This window comes from Arvicola amphibius, chromosome 4 (genome assembly GCF_903992535.2).
Source record: "Arvicola amphibius chromosome 4, mArvAmp1.2, whole genome shotgun sequence".
In the NCBI taxonomy this organism is placed as follows: domain Eukaryota; kingdom Metazoa; phylum Chordata; class Mammalia; order Rodentia; family Cricetidae; genus Arvicola; species Arvicola amphibius.
The window spans coordinates 140,315,050-140,342,065 of record NC_052050.1 but is presented as its reverse complement, the minus strand read 5'-3'; the positions used below and the strand labels follow the sequence as shown (position 1 = coordinate 140,342,065).

At 41.0% G+C, this 27,016-nt stretch overlaps 1 protein-coding gene across 10 annotated transcripts in view; it reads right to left on the bottom strand.

The window, feature by feature from the left end:
- Nrg1 (neuregulin 1) overlaps positions 1-27,016 on the bottom strand; it is a 1,000,950-nt gene that overhangs the window by 95,523 nt on the left and 878,411 nt on the right. For 7 of the 10 annotated variants that reach the window (XM_038325668.1, XM_038325666.1, XM_038325671.1 and 4 more), the window contains exon 1: positions 4,538-5,204. The exons of the other annotated variants lie outside the window; for them this stretch is intronic. In XM_038325668.1, coding sequence (XP_038181596.1) covers positions 4,538-5,204 — 667 coding nt within the window. Of the gene's footprint in view, positions 1-4,537; positions 5,205-27,016 lie in introns of those variants that run through there. 10 annotated transcript variants of the gene reach the window in all.

The window sequence follows — 27,016 nt, the reverse complement described above, 5'->3', positions numbered from 1 at the left end:
GGAAGAGGCAAAAGGCTTCAGCTGATTGTTCTTAAAAGAAACATGCATGCCTTTTACTAGCTGGAGACAATGGTTTTGCATGCGTGCTTGTAGTGTGTATAAATGCCATTCAGTATTAAAATGAAATAAACTGGCCTGTGAAAAGACAGGCGGAGATATTTGAAATTCAGCAAGATATTGACGTATAAAGTCAAATGGGAAAGACATGACAATAAGACAGATTCAAACCACAGGATGGAAAAAGATTGATCTGTAGGTCACAAAGGAATATGGAGGAAATCTCGGAAGTGGGATGCTCAGTAAGAGGTGAGCCAGCCACACAGCCATCTGCTGCATCTCGGGAAAACAGCTCACCCTGGGCATCCCAAGCTGTTTCCATCAGCAAGCAGAACACTGTATGGATGATCCAGTGCAGAGGGAGAAGAATACCCTGACAGAAAATTCAATAAAAGCAGAACAGGAAGATGAGAGGAAAATTCAATTTTAGTCATGTGACTCCAACATGCTTGGCAAATGGTCCTGGTTGAAGTACCTGCTTAATTGTTAGTTGAATGCCACTTAAAACACTCAAGTTAGTCTCCAGCTTTAAGACACAAGCAGGAGGATGAGATGACAGGAGGAAACAGTGGTGATTATGGACGTGTGTGTGTGTGTGTGTGTGTGTTCATGCATACGCGTGCGCATGCACAAGCTTGCTTAACATCAGGAGTACAGAATACTATATTTTCTGCTGTTTTAGATGTCATTGAACACTTCCAGTAAGTAAATTGGAATTGGAGTAGAAGGATTACCTTCCTTGTTTTAGTCATTGGACTCAAACCATAGGCATCTGTCAGCCTCTTGCAATTCTTACTGTCTTCCATTTTAAACATGGGAGGGTAAGGTGGAGAGAAGTTACTAGAATTTTGTTGTTCCAAAATACCTTCCTGTAATCCAAGGAAGGGAGAAGGATGCGCTCAAATTAAAAATGGAAGGTGCTTTGAAATCTAGGAAAGAGATGCTTTGGGGTAGTCAATGTACCATGTGAATCTTTTGCAGATGGTGGGGTTCAAACTGTTGCTGTGGTAACAACAGCTTCTCATGTAACCCAATGATGATTTCAGACAAAGGCAAACAAATTTGGCCTAAGATAAAAATATCAATATACTCTTGTCTGCAAGAGTCTGTTTAAAAAGACGGTCCAACATGCAACAAACAATTTCTTTCAAGATGGTACCACAGTTTCCTGGGCAAAATATAATTAATCAGCTCCTTTTCTGGTAATAGAAGCTTTTAACTTCCCTAAAGCCAGTTCTTTTCATATAAATGGAGGACAGAAAAAGTTTTAAAGCTTAGCTAAAGAAAATAAATTAATGGTTCAGGCTGGGAATATAATAGGAGATATATCTAGCACATAAGAGGCCTTGGGGTTTATACTATAGCAACACAGAGACACAACAACTTAAAGTATTATGTGACTTTATAAAAATCACAAGCTTAATAGTAATAACCTAACCAATGCAATGATAGAAAAAGATCAGAATAAAAAATACAAACATGGATGTCTTCTTTCCATCATTCCAGTTTTGCATTCAATCTCTTAAAATAAGATGTGCACTTAATATAGTCAAAACATGAAAAATTATATTACCTTATCAAAAATACTCAGTTTTAGAAATCTAACATAAATACTACACCTACAGGCAATTAAAAATGAATGCCACGTTTTGTCTTTTTTCTACCAAAGATAGAGAATGTTGCGATTTGATGACAGTCCTTGAAGAAGGGAATAATTCAAGTATTTATAACGTAAAAACTTGCGGCAGTCAATTAGGCTTGGGACTAAGAGCAGACTTAAGAGCTATATCTGTCACTCTTCCCCTCTCTCAGGCTCCAGGAGAAAGAAGAATCAATTAGCCCTTCACAGAGGATGACCTTGAAGGCTAGAGCGCTGCACTTGAGATGCTGAACATGCTGAGACAGGAGGAAATCGGGAATGGGGGCAGCGCGGTCCAGAACCCATGGCAAAGCATGGTTCAGAGGAGGCCACGTCACTAGAAAACCGAAGCCATGGTGCCTCAGCCCAAGTCAAACCCTGCATGATGAAAGAAAGCCCGGTTCTTTCTACAACTAACCTGAACTTTCTTAACTGACACGTATGAAGAAGCTTTGCCTTCTCCCTCGATTTAACGATTGCGGCCTTTCTAAAGGACTGATGAGAAGTCTGCAAGCAAACAATGCCTGCACCAACTGGACCCAGGCTCAAAGACATTGAGGATGCTCTTCAAGCTGCCTAGTCCAAAAAGTTACATTTTTTCACATAGAGAACCCCGCAGGTTTAGAGCTTTAATGAACTGTCCACTCGAACCCCCTTCCCTCCCCCCCCACCAACTTTTCAAGTGAAAACTGCTTCCCAGACATTACATCCGACACATTTGAAAAGGCTGCAGCTGCGCTCAGGCCAGAACCAGCCTCCGTGAGGCTTTTAGGCAGCAGTAAATCTTCCCTACTTATTGTTAATGCCAGAAAATCAATGCCCTGACGAGAGAGAGAGAGAGAGAGAGAGAGAGAGAGAGAGAGAGAGAGAGAGAGAGAGAGAGATGGATAGTCTATGAAAACACTTAGTAAAAATTTCTCTTCAAAGCCAATTTCTCAAAAGTTCCTAAGTACTCTTTCTACTGGGGTCCTAGATCAGAGATGTGTGATGCTGTTTGCTTCTTTGCCCACCAGATGACAAAGTTAGTTTGGCTAAAGAGTTTTTTTCAAAGAGCTACCTTCATTTTTCTGGGCAGTTCAACCTATGCCAGCACATTTGAACTGGAGCGCTCAGTTGAAAACCATAAAAGACAAAGCAATAACCTTGTCTGCATGGTGAATTCTGCCTCTCTCTGCAGGATCTGCACTTGCTTTTTATAGCCTGTCATTTCATCTGGGTATTATTTCCCGGTCCCTTTGCCAGGTGGGAAGAGGCAGCGGAGGCAGAGGTGTCTGTCGGAGCTCTAACAATACTTTGGGGAGTTGATAAAGACACAAAGCAGTGGCTGTGTACAGGAGGCTCTCCTAATTGCACCTGGAGAAGCAGCATCCTTTGGAAACGTTTGCCCAGAAGCTGGGACATGGCAAAAGATCTTGAATCACAAGCACATATCAAGGTTTTTTTTTTTTTTTTCTTTCCTGAGTTTCTGTAGTACATGGCACAACTTCATTCTTAACATGAATGTCTGAAGGAGGTCTCGCTTATTCTTCCTCAGAGTCTAGAGGGAAAGCTGAAGGGGCATCTCATCCCAGATTCTCTACTTTGGGATTTCTTCAACAGCAAAATATTTTCCATATGTTATCGGGAATCAAATTCTCTCACCTCTTCCCTTCCTTTTACTAAGTAACTCACCAATGGCAAAAGATAAAGAAAGCGTGGTAGAAGACAGAAGAAGCAGGAAACACCGAAAACATTTCTTTAGCAGGACCTCTTAATGAGCTGCAGCAACCCAAAAAGCCCTGAGCTGCCATTTGGAACAACCTGACCAGCCATGGCTACAGAGCTGTCAACTTCCCGTCATAAAGCTAAGGCGATGGCCTCTGCACACACCAGTGTTTCATTCTATATTGTTTTATTAGCTTAGCGTCTCTTTAGACACAGGTTATTAAACCAGGCTGTGGCAACACGATGGGTTACACGACATGTCTTAAAAATAAAAAAAAAAGAAAGAAAAATTAAAATAAGATGTACCTTTATTAACGGTCCCTGCAGTTTTTAATGACTGGCAAGGAATCTATTTAAATATTGGATCACAGAAGACAGGACTAATTTAGGAAAATCCCTTTGTGGAGAACTGCAGTCTGTCTTGAACAAATAAAACTGCCTCTGCCAAGTGCTCAGTATGCAAAAGGATGACCTGGGCAGCACAGCAAGGGTCTGAGGACAGGGGAGGGAGCAGGTGGTCTGAAGACTTTGCTGCGGCATCGGGATCAAACAATGAAATTTCAAAAGTACAGAGATGTGTGGAAGGGTCTGCAGGAAGACCTGAAGACAGATGACAGGCAGCTGGGGACTACAGGGAGAATGAATGGAAGAGGGGCAAAAGGATATCTATGGGGGGAGGGGGGACATCAAATAATACTATTGGCATACAGAAGTTACATGCCTATTAAAAGATGAAGGACAATCAGGCATTAACTTCTAAAACTGTCACAAATAAACAGAATTTAGCTTAAATCTGAAGCGTGAATGAAGATGCTTGGAGTTTTTGATTGACAAACAACCTCAGACTTAAACTTGCTACACAAAGCTGCTGGTATTTTAAAAAAAAAGATTCATCCTAGGGGTCTATATGGTTGTGGCCCCCCCACACACACACCCCTTACCCCATCACATGATTCATCAAACAAAACCTCCCAGTCAAAATGAAAGAGCAAATGAAACAGCTGGCCCTCTTGGGAACACCTTCAGAAACTCCTGCCCATCCTTTCTGTTATCCACCACAACCATCATCATCATCATCACCACCACCATCATTATCATCACCATCATCATCATCATCATCATCATCTCTCTACTTACAAAGTTTAGGAGCAGTTTGGAGATTAGTTTCTGTTGCTTGTGGCTGAGTGGCTGACTTGGGTGTTCTCACCTCAGGGGTCCGAGCTGGAGAAGGGAAGGGTGGCACAGTAGACAGTAAGGGAGGAAAAGCAGGCAGATGATTCTTCCGGGTTGGTCCTGCTGAGGGTTCAGAGGCCACAGCAACATTGTCAACTTGCACTGTAACATGAACCTCAGGTTCAGACAGAGCCCTAGAGACAGGTGAGGTGTATGCCTCAGACGACACCAGAACAGCTGAGGCAGCGGTTGCATCCAGAGAAATAACAGGGTCCTGGCCTAACCCCCCAGGGTCAAGGTGAGTAGGAGAGTCGTATTCAAATATCTTGTCCACAAATACCCACTTTAGGCCAGCGATGCAGAGGCAGAGGCTGACGAGGCAAGCCAGAATGGGGACAATGCAGATCTTCTCTGAGTTGAGGCACCCTCTCAGGCGCTCAGCTTCCAGGCACACACAGCAGGGCACTGCCAGGCCCAGAAGTCCAGGGCTTCTCCCGTCTTCAGTGTGGGTGTCTGGCGTGTGCTCCGCGGCCGGAAGCCCATCGAGAGATGGGTCTGCACTCAGCTGAGTGGAGGGGCTGGAGGACCTCCCGCCAGCTACCTCAGACATGTCTGGGGAATAAATCTCCATCGGCTCACCTCCAGAAGGCCTGGCCTGTGTTACCATGCAGAGCTCCCCCCAACCAAATGATACAGCATCTTGGAGGGGGAAATCGATAAGGCATCCAAGTCCAAGGCCATTATCAAAAGTAAGAGAGCTCAAGGAGGAACCAAGGAAAAGGAAAAAAAGAAGAAAGGGCTTCTAGCAACTACGAAATAGAAGTACTGAAATATCTTGAGCTTGTTGTTTCTGGGACACTTTTCCAGTTCTTTCAAATGCTTTCCCAAACCATCCCGGTTGGTCAAGAAAGCCGGGGACCAAAATAGGAAGTGAGCCGATGCCTGACTCATTAAGTAAACCAGTATCCCAAACTGAAAGGCATGTTTCTCACCTCAAGCGTCTGAAGCTGGTGTCTGCTTAGAGGAAGAAAACAACTGTCATGCAGAAGAAGTAAAAGCAAAAGCAAGACCAGAGGCGGCGGCGGCAGCAGCAGCGGCGGCGGCAGGAGAGGCAGCAGCGACAGTAGCAACAGCATCCTGTCGTGTTAACGCAGTGGCTGAAAGAGGCTGAATCATTACAGAGCAGCAGGTGCCTGCCCTCTGAGCATCACTGCAAACAGTACCATTGCACGGGGCTGCGAGGGCAGCCGGAGCCAGGAGGGGCGGTAACTCCCATCCCCGCCCTGCCTCCACCCCCACCCCCAACCACTCCTCTTTGTCCTTCTTGCGCTCAGCTCAGTCACTTTCTTCCTCTGCAGTCTTCCTTCTTCGTGGCTTCTTTCTTTTCGCCCTTCTTCATCCTAAATATGTATTCTCACACTTCTCTCTCTCTCCTCTCTCTCTCTCTCTCTCTCTCTCTCTCTCTCTGTCCCCACTCTACTGCTGGCTGGTCTGTAATGAGTACAGTACACCCAGCAACACAGGGCTGCCAGTGACTTCCTATTTTATCCAATTAGAAGGAATAAAGGCCATCAGAGCAAAGAGAAGCAGCCCGGCAGCAGTCAAACTGGGTCTCCCTGGCCCCCACCCCTTTTCTTTCTATTTCCCCCTACTAAAACTGGCCCCAGTTTCCCACCCTACGCTCCACCTTGCTTGCTTTCTATCTTGCTGGCTCTCCTATACCTACTATGGGGTCAGAAAAAGCCAGGGATCGATGCTAGCAATCTAACAATGCTGAGATGGAGGGGGTGAGGGTGGAGGTAGGGGGTGGAGGTGGGACCTTCTGGGTTAGACCTGAGGCTTGGCAAAGTCTGCTATCTGACTCCTCCCCAGGGAGGTAAGCTTTTCAGCAGCAATTTCTCCCTGCCCGCTGCTGAGAGACAGCATTCCTTCCCTAGCCAGCCCTCTAATAAGTTTTGTTCACTAACAGGACTCTTATTACCTGATTTCCAACCAGCAGTTAGAACACTGTTTTCTAACCATGGACAGCTCTGCCTTCACACCATTCAGTGAGGCTTAAGACTTAGCAGTGCCCTGGTGCAAAACGCTGAGTGCATGCTGGGGCAGGGTGGGGTGTGGGGGTGGGGTGGGGGAAGGGAAAAAGCCTGGCTCTCTCTTGTCTCTGTTCTTTCTATTTGCAATTCCCTTATCCCATCTAGAGCAGACCAGAATAATGTCAATGTAAGAGAAACACTAGGCTGTGAGCAGAGTAAGGGCTACCACTTCATTTTCAAATTAGACTTTCATGTTGTCTCCTCGCTGCAGAGGAGGCTTGAATTCCCTGGACACTGTAATGTACACCACATGTCCTCGGCTATAATCACTCTGCAAGTACTAAAAATTTCCTTTAAGAGCATGCCTTGCGGACTGGGTCGCAGTAGTTTTAATTTACAAACAACTTCCATGCTGATTTTTATTTTGTTTGTTTGTTTTTCTTCTGGCACAGTCCCTTGAAGGACTGGACGAAACGGAAGACACTAAGAGAGAGCACGGGCTCCAGGGGACATTCTCTGTAATATGTCATTGCATGTTCTGTGCATCTGATCCTTAAAGCCACACTTCAGTGAGCCTGGACATCCAAATGGTTTCCAAGGAACCATTCTATTTACTTATATCCATAGGCGTCTTTAAAAGTCTCTCTAAATCTATCCTACAGAATCTATCACACGCAGTTCCAGGGCAGTGGAAGATAACGCTCAAGTCTCAGGAAAATCTGCACTGAACACACTCTATTTTGTACGGCACAACTCTACTGTTTTGAAACACACACGAGTCTTTTCAAATAGCCAGGAGGTAAGAATATTATCATTTCCTTCTAGATGAAATTACTCAATGATTATGAATGATTCAAAGGATATTAGTATCTTAAGCTGTGCTTTCAGTCCTATCACTAACAACAACAAAAGCCTGACCCGATTTGCATAATGGCAACCAGGATTATGACAAGCTCACAGGCAAAATGAGTCATCGTGTGTTCACCTCCGCACAACCAGTGGCCAATATTTTGCAATGGTTCATAGGGTTGTTTTCTGCCTCCATCAACTTGATTTTAAAGAAATGAGAGTTTTCTTAAGAAAGATTCTAGGGATGGACATGAAATTTTAGAGTGCAAGAAATCCCTAAAGCACTTACAACTTGAGGTACATCATCATTGAGTATATCAATTCACTATTTGTATTTGGATACTTACGATAGTTCCTTCCATGATTACCCTGTCCAGTTACGCTTGGTGTTTCCAAACCTTACCTTCAAGTACTGAACTGGAGCTTATCCATAGCCAAGGTCATTTAAATTTCAAAGATTGGAAGGGATCAGGTAGCTTCAAGCCTGGCAGGTGTTGGGGGAACAGCAAAAACCTAACCCACAGCTCTGTAAAGGTGTCCTATGGCTGGCACCAGTGGCAATTGCCACAGTCACAGAAAAGGCTGCTGGCTCATTCTCTGATTGTCGTATTAACCTTAATCACAGCAAAGGGGGCTGACCAATTTTCTGCTTGTGCTCTTAAAAACTCTTGTTAGTTACCCACAGAGTAGGACAAAACATCAGAGACAGACTCCTGGGGCTGTCACAACCACCCTTTGGGTTCAATTGCACAACTCAGACAGACTTTCGGATGTACGTTTCCTCCATGCGTGAACATTCTGTGAACTTGGGGGCTCCTTGCTCCTAAGATTAGCTTGCAGAAATCCAGCTTCCTATAAAACTGCTTTCTTTCCTATTAAATTAGAAAGTGGAAGGAACGGGAAAAGGGAGGATAGATGTACATAAAAGGAATTCTCCATGACTTCTCCCCTGAGGACCAGGAGCTGCCTTTATCCTTCTATTAAATCCTCCACAGCAATAAAAGTGTGAGGAAGCCAGCAAACACAGGGCAATGACCTGAGCTTTCTTAGGATGCAACCTATGAGTTTAGAGGAGGAGCTTCAAGGGCATACCACTGTTAACCCTGTAAATGCCACCTTAATGAAACCCAGAAACACCCATTCCCATGTGCTCTTCGAAACATGAAATGAGACAAAATCTTACTGCTTTTTAAAACCCTGTAATTACCACCTCCTTCATAACAATAAAAGCTGTGCTTATTGAGCTCCACCTATGTGCCAGGAACTCTCAAGATCATAATACACATTATGTCTGAGGTTCTCTCACCCTTTAAAGTCCATTTACCTTCAAACTAAAGAGACAGGTTACTCAGGAAATATAGCCAGACACTGACTATTAAATGATAGGACTGAGATTTTCAAGCCAGACTCATGCTATTACTAATGAAAAGAAATAGTCCTCTAAAAATATAATACCGATTATGTATCTTATGTCGCCATTCAATGAGAGAAAAAGGAAACTAGAATATGCAACCAATAAATAAAATAAACTTTAATGTAAGAAAGCCTAAAGGTACCCAGTTTCTAAAATGAAACTCTTAAGTTTGACCATGTGACTTTCAAAGACTAGTTATAAGGATTAGACCTAGCAATTCAAAGATTATCTCTTCATAGTTGAAATGGGATTAGTCCTTCTTCCAGGGCCTCAGTTCCGGGACTCTTCTGGAGACGATGTTTCAATTACGTGCTGCTCTGAAACCAACTACTTGAAACAGCTTTACAACCAGCACCCTGAGGCTGCAGGTGGACTGGTTTCAGCTGGGTGCCTCTCTGCTCAATTTGACCTCAACTGGGGCTGCAGTCAGCTCAAGGCACAAAGAGGCTGAAGCATTCAAGGTGGCTCATGGCTCACACGTGAAACCAGACATCAGCTGGGAACACCATAGGGTGTCAAAATGCATACCAGCACGGGGCTTCTCCACATGACTTGAGTTTCTCCTAGCAAGTTAGCTGTTGGTGAGAGCTGTCTATCCCCAGAGACAGGAAGCTCAACCGATCACTCTAGTTATGGGAGTTGCACAAGCTATTATCATTTTTCTTAGTTGTTAAGTAGTCATGGTGCCAGACTCAGAGCGGTAGTAGTACATCTTAATGGAGAGGGATAAAAAAATCTGCTGCCGCCACTCACCAACCACTTCAAAAAAGGAAGGCAGTGCTAGAAACTAAGTCGGGTTATAGAGGAGTCACGGAATACAGAACGGATCTGGCAGAACCAAGTCAAACGTATATGCACTTCAGATCCACTTTTTAAAGATCCTAATTTTCTTCTAACCCAGCATCAATAAAGAAAATATCCCACTACATTATCAATGGAAATGCTTAGGGCTGGAGATTTAGCTCAGTGGGAATGTGCTTGCCTAGCCTGTAAGTGACCCCAGTACCCCAGCTCAGTTGCCACAGCAAAAAAACAAACAAAAAACAATTTTAAAAAGAATCAAACATTAGGAATTGCTATGTATTCAGCATAAGTTAAGCTATTTATTTCTGCATTAATTTCATTTATTTTGTTATTAGAAGTAATTAGTCGAGCTTCAGCAGATGAAAGGGGTTGACAAGTGTTTTTGACTATATAACCCAAATTTATTTTCTTTAGCTTTCCATTTGAAAAAGTTTACCCTTTCTTCTAAATTTTACAATTTTTTTTAAAAAAAGAGAGGAGAGAGAAAATTTATTTTGTGCTATGTAATATAGAATGGTGACGACAGAAATATCATGTTGAGATAATTATATGTGTAAGGGGTCAATCATACATTTACTTGTTAGTGAAATATGAAACCACTAGGTTTAAAAGAAAGCTCATGGGACCAAATGAAACATTACAGACTGGCTGCTTTATGAGAACATAAACGCCTAAAAGTTTGTCAGACTAAAACATCTAAAACTCTTTGTGTAGCATAGGCTCACCTAGAATTCATCATCTATCCCAGCATGACCCCAAATCTGCAGAAGTCCTCCTGCGCCCACTTCGCAAGATCAGGGTTTATAGGCACACACCATCATACTTTCAATGACTTCAAATCTGATTTCTGGACATTCTCACTTCTTGGACACATTTCCAGGCACGTGTTATTATTCAATTGTATCACGCACACGGGGCTAAATAAGATGATTTCCTCAAAGGGAAAAAATGATCAATACCTGCTTAAAAGGAGAGAGAGCTGTGATCCACTCAACGTCTCTATTTTGTTTCATCTTCATTTCTATTTCAGATTGAACTCCATAGATTTTACTTCCTCAAATAAACTGACAGACATTTAATATCTCTCTATCTAAACTGGTCTACACGTTCCCTTCCATTTTTTTTCGGGTCTTTTATGTCCAGATCACACATTTCCTCATAAATTGTCCCAAAATATGTCTTAAGTGATCTGAGCCTGTCTTAGTGATTGCCAGACATCACAGACCCTATAAACGTGAAAGGAAGAGTAGGACAAATGTATATTTAGTTCTTTTTCCAGGAATTCTTTCCCCAGTGAAAAGATCCTTGACGGAGAAAACCAACCCTGCGTGCTGTTTCCTGATCACTCACGGGATAGATAAGAAGAAAGCCATTTCTTCTCTGCGACATGGATGCTGTGCCCACTAGGAGGAGAAATCAAGACACCATGCTTTGCTCTGTCTTACCCACTGGAATGATCTTGGAGAAGAAAATTTTACTTAATTTTTTTAAACTATTTTTGTGAGAGGCCATATATTCATATCGATTGCCTTTATGTCTCTGTGCTCAGTTTGAAACCACGATGATCAACTTTACTTGAGCATATTTTTCCTTCATATGCAAATCAAGCAGGCAGCCTGGAATGTGAGGCCCTTTGGAGAGTTCTTTTGGTTTAGTTTATTTTACTATTACAATGCTGATGTTACATTCCCGTAAGTGCAGTGCGGAGTTAAATACAAACCCATTTCCAGAGGTTGAAAACTTTTCAATTTTGCTATTTTAAATGAAACATAATTGTACATATTTATGTAGTACAGTGACACACATATATATACATCATTGAAACATGAATAATTATCTTTTGTCTACAGATAATTTCTTTAATATGCATCGTATTTTTTAAATCTTATGTCATTTTCTTTTGACATTATAATGAACATAGTTTGGATCTCAGTGGAAGTAATGACTACAAAGTATAAGTGCAATTGAGTCCATCCACCCCATAATGCTTAAATTTATTAAATGTGACTTTCTACTCAGTGAAAAACTTATCATACTTTCAGCTTCTCCAGTATTTAATTTTAAAGGGTCACCGTGTTATTTATACCTAGAACTGTTGTAATAAAACCTTTTTATTTTAATAAAAAAGTAATAAAACTTCTAATCTATAGGTTGCCTTTCTTCTGTAAAGTATCAGTTACAATGCCGAAGCTGAGGGTTTGAGCTGGAGTACTTGTTTAGCATGTTTGAGCCCATAGTTCAATCCCAAGCACAGGAACAAAGGAAGAAGAAAGGCACCTTGGGGAAGGTGGGTTTGCAGCTTTAAGTACCTCACAAATTTATACTTCTTGCTTAGGACTTCAGAAGTACAATGAACACTATAAGGAACCGACAGATCATGGAGAGAATCAGTTTAAAATAATGATCCTCCTGCCTCTGCCTCCCAAGTGCTGGGATTAAAGGCACATGGCACCACTGCCCGGCGAAAACGTTTATTCTATACCATTTTATATTATTGAAATATTATGTCACGCAGTCTAATTCCATCCCATTTCCCTCTTCAGAACATTCTAGAAACATGAGCCAAGGAAGGTGGGAGTTGTCTTAACTGACTTTGTTGTAATTCCTGCAGTTTTTTTGTTTTTTAATCGAATGCACTCACCTCCAGGATGTAAGTTATATAACAATTACTCCTATGTGTTTCCACAATTTTCCTAGCACCTAGAACATGCATGGTGCATAGAAAGACTTAAGAGGTATTCGCTCGATATACAGCCAGACAAGTGACACTGCCTTAAGGAGTAATATAAAAACTGCAGGGAACAAAACATCTCCAAGAGACAGCTACTCCCTATAGAGCTTTATCTGGGTGAGTACAATAGAAAAAATGTTAAATGGAGGGGGTGGGAGGTGGAAAGGAAAACCTAAAGGAATCTCTCTATATGAATCTAGAGGCTTTGTGGCTGGTCACTCATATACACTGGCTTAGTCATTTAGCCCAAGCCTCTTAACGTTGGTTTTGCTGCAAACTTCTCTGAAGTTGCAGGCACGAGGAGGCTTAGCTAATAGAGACTTTCTGTCTTTTGAGTTTTAGGGAAAATGTAACAACATCGTCAAGAATCAGCTTGGTTTTTAATATATATATATTTATATATATATATATAAATATATATATATATATAAATATATATATATATATTCTATATATGCAATCTTACTCAAGAAAATAATACAGAATATGTATTAGTGTAGTGGAAGACATTTTAGTTAATGGTAAGGAGAAAATACCCCTGGTAACTAATGTCATCTTAACTCAAGTTCGGCAAATTCTCAAACACGGAAGTAATTGAATGTATGTAGCACAGCATATGGTTCAGTAAACGCAATAAAAAGGAGTGTGTGTTCACTTGATCTTATGAAGCATATGAAGGGAGTCATGAGTTACTCAAAGCCAGCTACCCAGACGACCATCAAACTTTACACAACCTGTGCATGTGAGAAATGCGTGCAGAGTGTCTGTAATAAAGGAAGCACTGGGAGGAAATTACCTGGTGCTTTGCCATTTAAAATGATCCATATTTCTAAAGATAAAAGACCAGGAACACAGAAAACTAGCCTATCCCTTACAGTTCAATTAAAGTCTCCATGGTTCCTGCTCCTTGTTGCTGATCCAAAAGAGAACGCAAAGTTGCATCAATGGGGCGGGGGACTGAAATACACGTGCAGTTTCGAGAATTGATTCTGCATTCGGAGTGAGTAACCCAACTGGCGTGCTGCTCTCAGAAGGTCACAGTGCCATGATGGGCAGAGAAGCCGAAATAACCATTTAAAAGGAAATGCCAGCTTCGCCCTCTGTTGCGGCTCCTTAGTCCAAGGGGTCAAAAATTTCCCTTTGTTCTTTCAATTTTTCTTATTTTAGGAAGTATGAATTTGAAAGTCATGAGACTTTCAAACACCTTATGATTTGACCGCAAGGCCTTCTCTTATGCATAATATAAGATTGCTAGAGTCAGGCCGGTTTAAGAATGAGTTCTTTTTTGTTTCAGAAGTTATCTGAAGTGGTGGAAAGATGGAGATTTGTCACAAAGTGTCTCTGTCATCTACATCCTAATTAGATTTAAAGATTTTACTGACGGGAGTCGGAGCTTGCTCATCGATTTGATTTGATTTGATTTTGTGCAAGAAAAATAAGTTCTTAGGCATAAACATTGCCTACCTACAGTCCCATGGAGATTAATCTCAGAGTCAGTCTCTAGGTCCAAGCCTAACAAATGCTAGCATGGTAGCACAACAATTCAATGCCAGTTTTTAAGGGAAATCTGTTAGACCCTTCCAGACCCTTCACAAAAATTGTCTTTACATCAGGAATTACTATGGGATGTCCACATGACATCATATAGGCACAACTTCCTTTTTCAGAAACTCAGAGACTGCAGTTCCTATTTACCATGCCTGTCAACAGTATTTTAAAAATGGTGGGGTCCAGAAAGTATTGGCTCTAGAACCCAAGAACTCTCCCTGAGGACAGACTGGAGATAGGAAATAACTAGTTGATGGAAACCTTACAACTCACTGTCCTGTGGGAGGAGACGTCCTCCAAAGGAATGTGAGTTCAGGGAAGAAGATTGTCAGCTCAGAGCCATTGCCACACAGTAGGTCAAAACCGCACTAGATCTACTCAGAATTATCCATATCTGAGAAAGGGACTGGGCTACGTCTTCTTTTAACTTGGAGAATGGCCAGGCTGCGTAGGCAAGGAGACAGAAGGGCAGGAAAAAGACATATCTGATGACTGATTTTTTCTGAAATATGATGGCCAGAAAAATCCCACATATGTCAGTGTATTTGAGAAAATATATTCTCTTCTCTGATGTAGCCCACAGTTTCCATATATACATAGTCTTCCTAAGAAAGTGATAAGATATACATACTATGCACGCTGGGGTTGTTGGGATAAAAAAAGTGTCCTATGGATATGATTTGGAAAATATAATCAGTGAGTGTACATTTCCTAAGGCAAATATAGGAAATGTTAGTGATAAAATCCAAATAATTGGATTAATGCCTAATTCATTCAAATAGCAGTAATGAAATACTGGGACCCTTAGAAACATTATCCTCATGGCGGCGTTTGCCCACAACTACGTAACAGAAAATCCAGCACGTTGATTACTAAAACTCATAGACTTATATCAAAGACACACAATATTCTACCAACTCCACATGAAGCAAGTTACAACCACTTTCTTTCCTCCATCCTAGCCCCCCAATTATACCTCTACCACTTTCCCCTTCTCTAGTTTTAAAAATATATCAAAAACAAAAGATTCACATGACTTGGGCAATTTTTCTAGTAGCAACGAAGTATATGACAAACCATTAATTGCAGTAGTATTGAGAATGTTCTCAAGAACTTCACCCCAGTACCAAATATTTATTGAGAAGGGACTTCCAAAATCCAGCATTGGAAATAGCAGGGAACCCAGACACCTGATGAATGGGGAAAACATTCAATTCACATTACTGGTGAAACAGGATTGAAAGGATGGCCTGCTCCTGAGAAGTGGAATTGCTTAGATCGTTCCATGTCAAACATGCCTTTTCTAATAGCCAGTTGGTCAACAAACACTACAGACCACAGGTCCCTCTCTCCAGCTGGGATGGCTGCCCAGTTGTGCTTGTAGGTATTGGGTAAATTATTAAATATGTATGATGTTGTAAGGCCCCTCTAAAGCATCTATTCAACTAAACCATATCACTGACAGCATTCATGGCAACGTAAGCTAGCAGAAAAAAAGGACTTTTCTTTTTAAATGTAGCACCACAGAGCAAAGAGCCCCAGACATGGGCTTCTTTTCTGTCTCCATACACCTCCCAGAAGAAAGGAAGAACTGAAATTAAATAGTTCAAAACATGCCTAGACGGGCTTCTAAAGTGGCAAATCAATCTTTCAAAGTATTTCTCAAAACCTTCTGGCAGCTCTGCTGTGATTAATTCAGTGGAGGAGGCTAGACAAGTCACCTACCTGTCTGCAGGTTAATCTCCTCAATGAAGCTTAAGTTCCTAGACTTAGCTCACTCGCCTCTCATCCTCTCACCTGTAGCTTTCTAAGCATCTGCTAATATGGACCGTCTGGTACTAAAGGCATCTAAATGGTCTCTATGTACAACTGGGCCCTACCCTTCTTTATCTCCATCAAAGATACAAAGGCAAAACCTGGGGTTGAGAACCATCAGAGTCCATCAGAATTAAGCTGCTGTTATTCATCCAAACACTGATCACTGAGAAGAGACAGAGGAAAATGTTACTACCCAACCAGGTTTCCAAGGTTTCTAGAAACAAAAGAACACACAACTGAGCTGCTTTTTAAGAGCACAGGACACTGAATGTGGCCAACAGTGGGGGCTGACTGAGAAGCAAAGGACAATGGCGCTGGGCTCTGATTCTTCTGCATGGATGGGCTCTGTGGGAGCCTTATCAGCTTGGTCGATCACCTTCCTGGACCTGGGGGGAGTTGGGAGGACATTGGTCTTAGCATAGAGTAGGGAACCCTGATGGCTCCTTGGCCTTGAGAGGGAGGGAGGGGAGGTATGGGTGGAGGGGAGGGGAGGGAAGGGGGAAAAGGAGGGGAGGGAAGGGAGAGGAGGAGGGGAGGAGATGGAAATTTTTAAATATAAAAAAATAAACCATGAAAAAAAAAAGAGCACAGGACAACTGTTGTCATTGCATGGGAAGAAAGTAGGCATCCTCCAGGGGACAGCTGATTTTTACAATAACCAACAGCTAGAGAAAAACAAATAAATTCACTGAATGAGAACAGAAATACCAGAAACTCAGGGCTAGATGCTTGAGTTTTCCAATTCAGTCTGAAATGGCATTTCTGTAATTTAGCCAACATTCAGCAACTAATTATGAAATTGGAAGCTCAGCACTTAAAATGAATTTCTTTTTGTAAGTCAGCAGGGAGAAAAAGCTGAGAAACCTCAGGATAACCTGATTTCCAAAAGCAAATTTCAAATTTTAAGGTCATACATTACATGCAATAAAAATAGTTATCATTTCCAAAGCACTGAGCTAAATGTGTATGCTTAGAATGTTTAGCAAGTGGCTGGTTATATGACAGGGTAGTGCTGGGCTGTGTAGATACAGCTACAGGAAGTTAAAAGACAAGATCTCCTGAGTAAATTGGGAGCATGGGGACCTTGGGAGAGGGTTGAAGGGGAGGGGATAGGTAGGGAAGGGAATGGAGAAAAATGCAGAGTTCAATACAAATAATAATAATAAATAAAATAAAAAAGAATATTTATTATATTAATTAAATTCTTTTTCTCATATATAAAAAGGAGAAAGGCAGCATAATTCAAGTATGGCAAGATTCACCTTAGAGGGCAGAAGAGGAAGCTAACTGAAAACAAGTAGGCCAGATATTATTTCAAGGAGAACATATACACCAATCCTTGAAACGATTTCTGCTGGCCTGAAGGGTAAGTGTTAGCATTCCCACTTCACAGATGGGAACAAGGCTTTGAGAGGACACAAAGACCACATAGCTAGTAGTGTATGGCTACTTCAGAGACCTGTTCCCCTACTGAACAAATACTTTATGCCATACAAAATGAATCCATGCAAGAATGCTTTCAGAAAACAACCATTAATTAGTCAAAATGTTTGCTGTTGTTGAGTGTGACAGTCCAATTTTCAGTTAGATTTATAAATGACTTAAGAATGGATGGGAGGGCATGAGAACAAACTCGATGCTGGAAGATATATAACTGCTACCCTGGTCAGAAGAATTTCTCTGTGCTGCGGTGCCCATTCCAAGCATAAGGACTCCATTTCCACCACTCGGCATTTACTTAATTTTTTTTTATGTGGCTTATTTTGATCATGATGAAAGTAACCCATTTAAATGATATTGCCAGTAAGTTCATGAACAAAAATAATTCCACACTAAACAGGGTGAGGCCCTTGCATGCTTTTTCAGAAATCAGCAAGATGAGCCATAAACTGAGAACTTGGCAGAAAAATTAAATCTCTCAATTTTCCCCAACGAAATTGAATCAGGGTACACTGGACAAATATACTGTGAGAAATTTCTCAGATTAAACTGAAAAGGGGGTTGGTTTTTTAATTAATGCCTGTGGGGTCACAGATTTTTCCATAATTTTCTTAATGGCATTCTTTGACATTTTCTCAGATATTTTCTATGTTAATGTTGTCCTCACTGCTTTTAGAAAACATTCATTCATTCCGTCACTCATTCACTTATTTCATTCATTTATTCATTCACTCAATGATTATCTCCACAAGTGACTACTAGAATCGGCTTCATTCAAGACTATGAGAAGGTGAAAGAAAAAAACCCTACTTCTCAGGGTGATTCCACCCTAATGAAAACCATAGCTTTCTGAATCTTAGCCTGGCACACTGGCAAGTTAGAAGGGACAATGAGGCTTGTGTGGCTTACAATGGATTCTCCTTTGTGTAACTGACAACGTTTTTTTTTTTCCTGTTTTTCATTTTTTGTTGTTGTTTTAATGAGCTTGCCAGGAAACACTGTTTATTGTATATGCATGTTTGAACATCTGAGAATTCCCTTCACTTAAGAGCCCATGAGGAAAATGTTCTCTTCCGATAATGTTTTGTTTTGACTAGTGATAGGAGAAGAACGCAAAGATTCCATCCCAGGCAGGATCGTGGCTCAACAAAAGACTGTCCATGGAGCTGGAGGATTACAGGCAGAGCAACGTAATCCATCTGTTTCCATTCCCAGTAACCACCAGCAAAACACCCAGCAAAACAGACTTGGCCATTGTTGCAATACCATTATAGCTTGACTATTTGAAAACCTGATAATTACATGTGTGTGTTCTTAGGTGCAAAAATATACCCTGTTCTATTCATATAATGTTTCTTGTATGCATCTGTTCTCAGGACTGACCCTGTAAAAGAACAAGACAGGAGTCCATGGGAGGTTTTTGAGGGAGGAAAGAGGATGAAGTAATGATGTGGTTATATTATGATATCAAAAACTAAAATATTATTGCAAAAAAAAGAAAAGAGAAAAACCTGATTGTAGTGGCAAGAGTTAAATAAAATAAATCATTATTACATTTTATTTGGTGAATTAAAGACTCAGAGAACAGTGGTGCTGATATATACTTTTGAAGTCCAATCAGTCCCATTTCTTCACTTGTTAAGGCAACATACTAATTTCATAGACATTCTGAACCAGGTATGTTGGTCTCCTGTCTGTAATTCCCAGAATGTTAGAGACTGAGGCAGGAGGACTATTTCAAGTTGAAGGCTACCCTCAAATTTAGTGTCTTCCTCACAAACTATAGGAAAGTTTTCTGTGGTTTGTTTTGTAAAGGAGAGTGTTCAAACTGCAAATCCAGGTGGGTGCAGTTATGGTCATTTAATTGTGATAGGGTCCTAAACTAACATTTTCAGGGCTGCCCTTGTGGAGCTAGCCATTCAGTTAGTCAGCTCACATCCTTTTTTTTCTGCTTATGACCATGAAAAACAAATGCACTCCTTTAGCAGAAAGGCTGTGATGAACAGGTAGATCATGGAAGTCGGGCACTAATCAGTGATAATAACCGCCTACAACTGTTTCCACTTCTGCTGTCTCCCAGCCCTACTACCCCGACTAACAAAGAAAAGCCGACTCAAGTCTGACGGTTCATGTAGTTACAGGAAAGCAGCTGTATTATTTATAAAGAGGCGGAGGCTAGGAAGTTCGCCTATGCAGCTTACCCTAGCAGTGCTAGGCTTGAAGCTATTGGCAATAGGAATCTTGCCAGTGCATTAGAAGATGAGCTACAAGGGATCGCTGCCAAATAAAATAGCTAAGTAATAAGAAACGCTAAAAAGGAAGAACCTTAGGGCTGGAGGGGGGCCTGAGTTCACTGCTGAGACACAATTCGAGAGATCACCAAGCCTTGCAGTCACTGCGCAACGAGAAGCTGCAATCCCAATTAATTCTCCTGTCTTATCTTCTTTGTCCTTAATTATAGTCGGACATTCTTTTCTAAATGTTGCAACATTATCTTTAGACACCCTGGGGATTATAACTGGCATTGAGACATACATGATGCCCAAAGTCAGGCATAATTAATTACTGTGTGTGGACCACTATGTTTAGACATCTACACTGTAGTGTTATAGATCAAAGGAAAACTCCCATTTTCCTCTTTGAATTACAAGAAAAGGGAACCCAGCTACAGATTCTTATTCTGCACAGGTTCAAACTGATATATTGCTACAGACAGATACATGTCAAGGCTTTAAGTAGATTTTGAGATACAGCCATTCAGATTTTATTTCCTGTTTAATCACTGTCAGTCACTGGGAATTTACACCACAATACAACAAACTGTTAACATGACCACAGGTTAAAGTTCTATCTAGCTGAGAGAGAAAGGAAAAAAAAAACTATAAAAACTAGCAAACTAAGTCAATTTAAACACAATAAAAAATGAAAACTTACTATGGAGATTCTTTTCTTTTTCGAGTAATTTTGAGCAAGGCTGCCACATACTAATGTGTAAAGGAGAGGTCTCGCAGGGCCTCAGCCTCGACAAACAATCACAAGGATTCTTAAATCAAAATAACCCTGTGGCAGCCTTTAAAATGAAACAAAGTTATTGTCGCATTGTGCACCCTGCAAAACAAAGGTGTAGCGCCGGGCAGGGGTGGCACACGCCTTTAATCCCAGCATTTGGGAGGCAGATGCAGGTGGATCTCAGTGAGTTCGAGGCCAGCCTGGTCTACAAGAGCTAGTTCCAGGATAGGCTTGAAAACTACAGAGAAACCCTATCTCGAAAAACCAAAAAAACAAAACAAAGGTGTCATAAGTGAGCCTGTATGATCCATTCTAGGTGTATTCTTTCTTCTGAAAGACTTGTCCATTGGAGATATAGCAAGCACATTTTACCCATGACAACATGCTCAACAATTAACCTCCACCCAAATGTGTAGACATGGGAAGTGGGGAGAGATTCAAGGTATTCCTTCTAAACTACCCAACAGATGGAAATTGGTGCCTACAATTCTCCATTCTGAACACACCTAAGAAATATGTATAATTCCTTATGCATATGATAATATGCATAAAATATGATAATAAATGCATCTATGCATCCCCAGACTTCACTTAGAAATGCTGATTCATAGAACTAATTTGGTCGATGTCATTTATCTTATGGAGGGGTTAGGGAAGGCCATTTTAAAAGGCAGTTGCAGTACTACGTGGCCTTTGAACACACAGGAGAAGCTATCCGGAGGGGACTCTCACCCGTCTTCCACCTTATTCTATGCAGGTAAAACCAGCACAGAAAGGCTAGGACCGAGTACTGCTCCTGTCCCTCTTTGTTATACAGATTTGCCAAATATTGAATTGTAAGGCCTGTTTCTCTCCTCCACATTTGAATTACGAGACTAGTCATATCTGCTGTCAGATGAAAGTACTAGACACTTAATGAAAGATGTCTTTGCTGGTTTGTTATTATGTACTTTAGTGAGAACAAGAAAACAACTTTGCTGTCCTAATTGTGGCAATTCCCTCACTCCCAACCAAGTTTATTCTTCAGCACCACAGAGAGGAACAGCGACCAGCTAAGGCAACCTCAAATTAGTGAAAACCTTACAGGAAGACAGTCTTAAAAGTCACTATGAAAACAATGTGAAGCCTCAAAAGCCAAAAATCTCCAGATATAAAAATTCCAAGTATTTTAAATGATAAGTAAACAGAGTAACAATATTTCTGGAGATAATACAAATGTTCCAAAAACATTATCAAAGCCAATGTTATAGTTCAAAATCCTGATTTTAAGGAGCTCTATCCATAAATTAAGATTAAGATAGCTTTCCTTTCATTATCTAGAGGAGTGATTTTAAAAGTGATGGTGAGCAGAAAAGTGACCGATTAACTCACTGTCGGTATTCTCCATCCATGTAATACTTTCTGGGAACTGACATAGCAAAAGTGTTACGAGAACAAAACCACAAAATACACTCGTGATTCTTCTTCAGGGACTTACATCCTGGTGTTGGGGAGGGACTGATGCTCACACCATGGTAGGTAATAACCAAATAAAAGAAGAGATATAGGACCAGGAGAGAATGGTTGAGAGTTGGGAGGTGTTCTGAATATCTTAGGACAACAGCAAAAGAACGGAAGCCTCTTCCTTTTATGGTACGATGAGACAATGCCCCCACCCCTGGTTTGGAAGCATCATTTAAATAGAATATGCTGAAGTAGGTCAGCACTGGTAGGACACATGGAGGGGGCACCAACCCGGTCTCCACAGAGACGCTCTCCACCTGAGGCTTCAATTGGAACATTTCTCCACACACATTTTATACCAAAACTCACAGCCAACTCACAGTTTGTCAGCTTTGAAAGAATAAGCAGGAAATTTTTTGATACCATCTGTTTATACACACAGGGGGTCGTGGGCTTCATGTTTATTTTTTCTACTAAATAGGATATTCTTCCATTTCAGTTGTTTTTACCTGAAGCTGAATTACTTGGAAGGCTCTAGAAAGCCTCCTGTCTACCCTTGAATCTTCATGTCTCTCACAGAGCTTCATCTAGCCTGCACACATGGTTCCATACACTCAGAAGGGATTTCTCCCTCCCTCACATGTATCCTTCCTAAGACATATCCAGGGGCACTTTGTGCAGTTTATCTTTTCATAACTAAACTGAAGAAAGTCCAGACAAAGACTCTGATGTTTCTGAGCCTCGGAGAAGTGAACTTCAGAAGCTGCTATGGAGAAGGCCGAGAGAAAGAATTCATTTGGATCAAGGTGGGGTCATAGTCAAACATCACAAAAATTATTTTATGACTACTTAAACAATTTTCTACTTGATAAATGTAAGACTCTTCTTCTTACGTTCTTCATATTACACTTACCATAAACTCATCCTGCCCGGCATTTCAGCTCAGGGGAACAAGATGGTTCTTGCAGCTTTGTGATGGCAGAGAAAAACGCTAACAATTTCTAGCTTTGTAGAAGGTGAATTTTCAATGGATGCTATGGTAAAGGATCTCTTCTCAAAGCTACACGATTCGTGAAGGATATGGATTTCTACAGGTTGACTAAATAGCTGGGTGTGGTTGAATGCATGATGATATTTATGTAGAACATTTGAGAATAAGATCTTAAAATTTTCACCCTGCAGAATTATTTTTCGTAATATATCATACTTCTCATATGGGAAATGTGTAGGTGGAACGTGACCACATGATATACAGGCTTCTTATTAATTAGTCCTTGCTGTCAATGATGGAAGAATTACCAAAAAGGCAGGTGTCAGCTTTCAACTTTTTACAATCTAATTTTAATATATGGATCCCCTTCATCATTTAACTCACCATATTGTATCACAAAATTTCCTACTTATCTTTCTCTTGGGTTGATGGACTAATCATTAGAAATTAATATTTTCCAAAGAAGCCTTAATATGTATTGAAAACAAGACTAAGAAATGGTACCTTTCCATACATTTCTACACACCTTAAACATCAACATTTTCTTGGGTATGTCTCTGTAAGTCACCTAGGTATTGATGTGAGTTTTGCATACTCAGCAGCAATTCAACTTATGCCAGTGTGATTATGTTCCCCTAATAGTATCTAGCAAAGTTTCTGAATTCTCAAACTGCTTTCAGGATCCCAGGTCCTGTGTGTTATGCCCATCACCTCAGTAATATTTCACTTTTCATGTTACATGATGGGATATGTCATAAAAGAAGCAAACTTCAGGATTCTAATTTACGTGAGGTAATTCTTTTTTTGTGTAAATTATTTGTAAAAAAATTTATGTAAGATTTATATACAATAGTTCCTAATATGTCTTCCACAAATGATGTAAGACAAGTCATTTTACTGAGCTGAGATTTAGATACGTTGTAACAAACTACTACTTTTGAAGATAACAAATACCATTTACTCAATATTTCCTTTCAAACGACTTCTCCTAACCAGGATTATTTTTCTAAACCATTTATCTGCTCTATATCACAACTGGTTTGTTATGACACAAGATCTGTACACAGCCACAACTGGCCTTTGACCTTGGCTGCAGACTCCTTCAGCCGTGGACTATCCCCTCCCCCACTTCCCCGCAAGCTCCTCCCATGAACTAAGAAACAGGTACACACCATGTAACATGTAACATGAGGTGGACCAGAACAGGGAGAGGACTGCAAACTGTTCAGCTAACTTTAACAGAGACAGACTTCTACAGATTTAGGGGCAGAAGCATCACATTTGAGGCCTGGAGCTCCGCTGTCTCCACCTCCTCCTCCTATCAGCTTCCTGACTATCGAAATGGCTTGAAGCCTTTAAAAACTTTTAAACCAAGCCTGATTAAAGTTTTGACAGTTTCAAACAAAACTTCTGGCAGTCATTACCGAACAAACCCAGGCGTGTGTGCTCATAACTGATGAACAAATAGAGCCTAAACAAATTTTCCCTCTGTAGGAGCAAGTTAAGGAAAATGGAGGTGAGTACATCTTGGGGCCATAACCCACATAAGCCGGCTTAATTGGTTTCTAAGACTTTGCTGACCTCTCTAGCTGACAAGTGCTGGTCCAGCAGTCCCTCTGTGATTACCTGAACTGTGAACACACAGCAGCTCCCTTAAAGAAATGAATTACTATCTAGGCATCTCCCATGCCGGATTCGGTTTAACAGTAGGAATGGGAGTAGACGATGCCCAAGGGTTGGAGTCATTACTTCCTTTCCTAGCGCCTCTGACACTGATAAAGTGGCCATCTGCATTTTTCTCACACTTTGACCACATCTGCTGTAAAATACTAGCCAAGGTGGGCCATTCAGGATGCCTTTCCCCTTTCAAATGAAATAACTTTCTCAGCCCACGGTCACCAGGGTCGAAAATGGCCGATTGTGCAGTACTTTTTTTTTTAAACCACAGATTTTTCTTTTTAAATAAGCTGTATTATAAACCAGCTACAGAAAGACAAGTGCTCCTTGCCTTACCCACATCTGTCATACACAAAAGCCTTCGCTCTCGAGGAAGTTGAGAGCAGACACTCTGGTGGTTGCCAGGAGCTGTGGAAGGTGGCTGGAAGGAGGAGGGGCAGGGAATGGCCGGTCAGTGAATACTTAAACACACTTAGAGGCAATCTCCTGGTGAGCCGTTGCACAGTAACTGACTACAGAGAACACCAAAACTCTGCATACTAAAAAAAACCTGAAGGACTTTAAAGGTTTTCAGTAAATGGAAATGATCAATGTTTGAGGAGGTATTATAACCTGACAAATATATTCTATCATGTATACATGGGTAAATGTTATGTGACTGCACTAATAGACACAATTTGCATGTTTTTTTGTGTGGCATTTAAAAATAATTTTAGTTTTAAAATTAAACTTCTTTTAGAGGCTCTGGGTCTAATACTCTACATTTTAACCTCAAAGTAACAACACATCACAGGGGATGGAGAGAAGGCACTATGGTTAAAAACGCTGGCTCTTGCTGCAGAGGACCTGGGTTCGGTGCCCAGCACTCAGATGCTGGCTTACATCCAGTTCCAAGGGATGCAAGGCCCTCTTCTGGCCTCTGCAGGCACTGCATACATATGGTACACAGACCTGCCAGCGAAACACCTATACAGACAAAACAAAAGTAATCTTTAACAAAAGAACACTTCACAGAATTTCAAAATATCCCCTATGCATTCTAATTTGTAAAACATTTAAAAAAGCTGTTTTCATCTAAACTGAACATTTTCCTGGATGGAAAAAGCACACTCAGAATTACTACAATGGCCTTAGAGGTAATAGGAAACAGCCTTTAAAAAATGAGGAGGCAGGAACTGAAGAGATGGTTCAGGGGGTAAGAGCATTAGCTACTCTTCCAGAGGACCGGGGTTCGATTCCAAGCACCCACATGGCACAGCTCACAACTGTCTGTACCTCCAGTCCCAGGAGATCTGACAGCCTCTTCTAGCTTCCTCAGGCACCAGGCACATAGCACACTGACATACATGCAGGCAGAACACGCACACACAGAAAGATAAATTTTTAAAAATGAGATGACAATCCCATTTCTAACTCTATTTCCCTCCGAGTAGCCGTCCTGCTAGGGTTGCATCTGCCCAACTGAGCAGTGTTTGGAAAGATGTCTATTTTAATTTCCCTCTACATTTTCACACCCATATATCCGTTCACTGGTTTTGGACACCCACGCTTTCCTCAGTAAGGCATTTTCTCCTCTTGCTTCTCATCTCTGCTCTCTAATGAATCTATGCCGTGGAGTTCTCCTGGGACCTAGGGCATCTGTTCTCCTTTCACCCCAGCACACTCAGGGGTGGCCCAGCCCCCTGCCTGGTGGCAGTCCTCTATCTCCCTAGATAGGGTGTTTTAGCAGTAAACATACTATAAGAAGAGCCAACCAGATGCTTTCCTAAAACTTTCTGCATCAACAAGGAGGATACTTTCTCTCCCTCTTCAGAAGGTAAGTCACAGGAACATGTGGAGATAATAGGTAGAGTTAACGACAGAGCTATCTTTCTGTGGAACAGGAAATACCCTTGAAACTGAAACTAACATCCACAGCGAAGCCAAGCACAAAGCCTGAGGAACAACCAATTACCTCAGTTGACTCTCGGGAACAAGTGGGAGCAGGATATTCTTTACATTTATGGTCTTTGTAACAACATTTCTGCCACTTGCTACTGGGAAATTATTGCCTTAAATCTTCACCCATGTTTCTAATTTTGCATGTCTATAAGGTCCTCGATATATCTCCCAGCTTTTGGTTTTCTCTCTGTTTAACTTTCAAAGAAATATCTTTCCTATAGTCTACTTCTTGGTTTCCTTGATCACAGGAAAGCCACTGAGTTTGGCTAACACAGATGTCACAATCTTGCTCGTTTTGCCATAGATAATTGTCTTGGTAGACATCTCTGTCTCCATTCTCTTGTCTCTACTTAACCTTTCAGGCATTTTTAAAAATGTTATATAAAAACATATTTCACTGAACTATGATTAAAGTAAAAAAATGCCAAAGTTTTAAGACTTGTCTGAAAACAAAACAGTAGAAAAATATTTGTCCTGTGGCTGGCAAGGGCAGAGGCAGGAGCTGAGCAAGGCTGTGATAATGTGTTCTGTTCTATTAGAAATGGGTCCCAATATTCACAGCACAGAAGGTGATGAGAATTCACAGTAACTTAGTATACACTTCTTGAAAAATAATGGAGCTGGATGACTCTAAAAATAAATGATAAAGAGACATAAAATGCTAGTTTCATGATATGATGATTTTCATAATAAGATGAGTATATGTGTATGGAAATATAATGCTAGGTTCTATAAGGATGCAGTG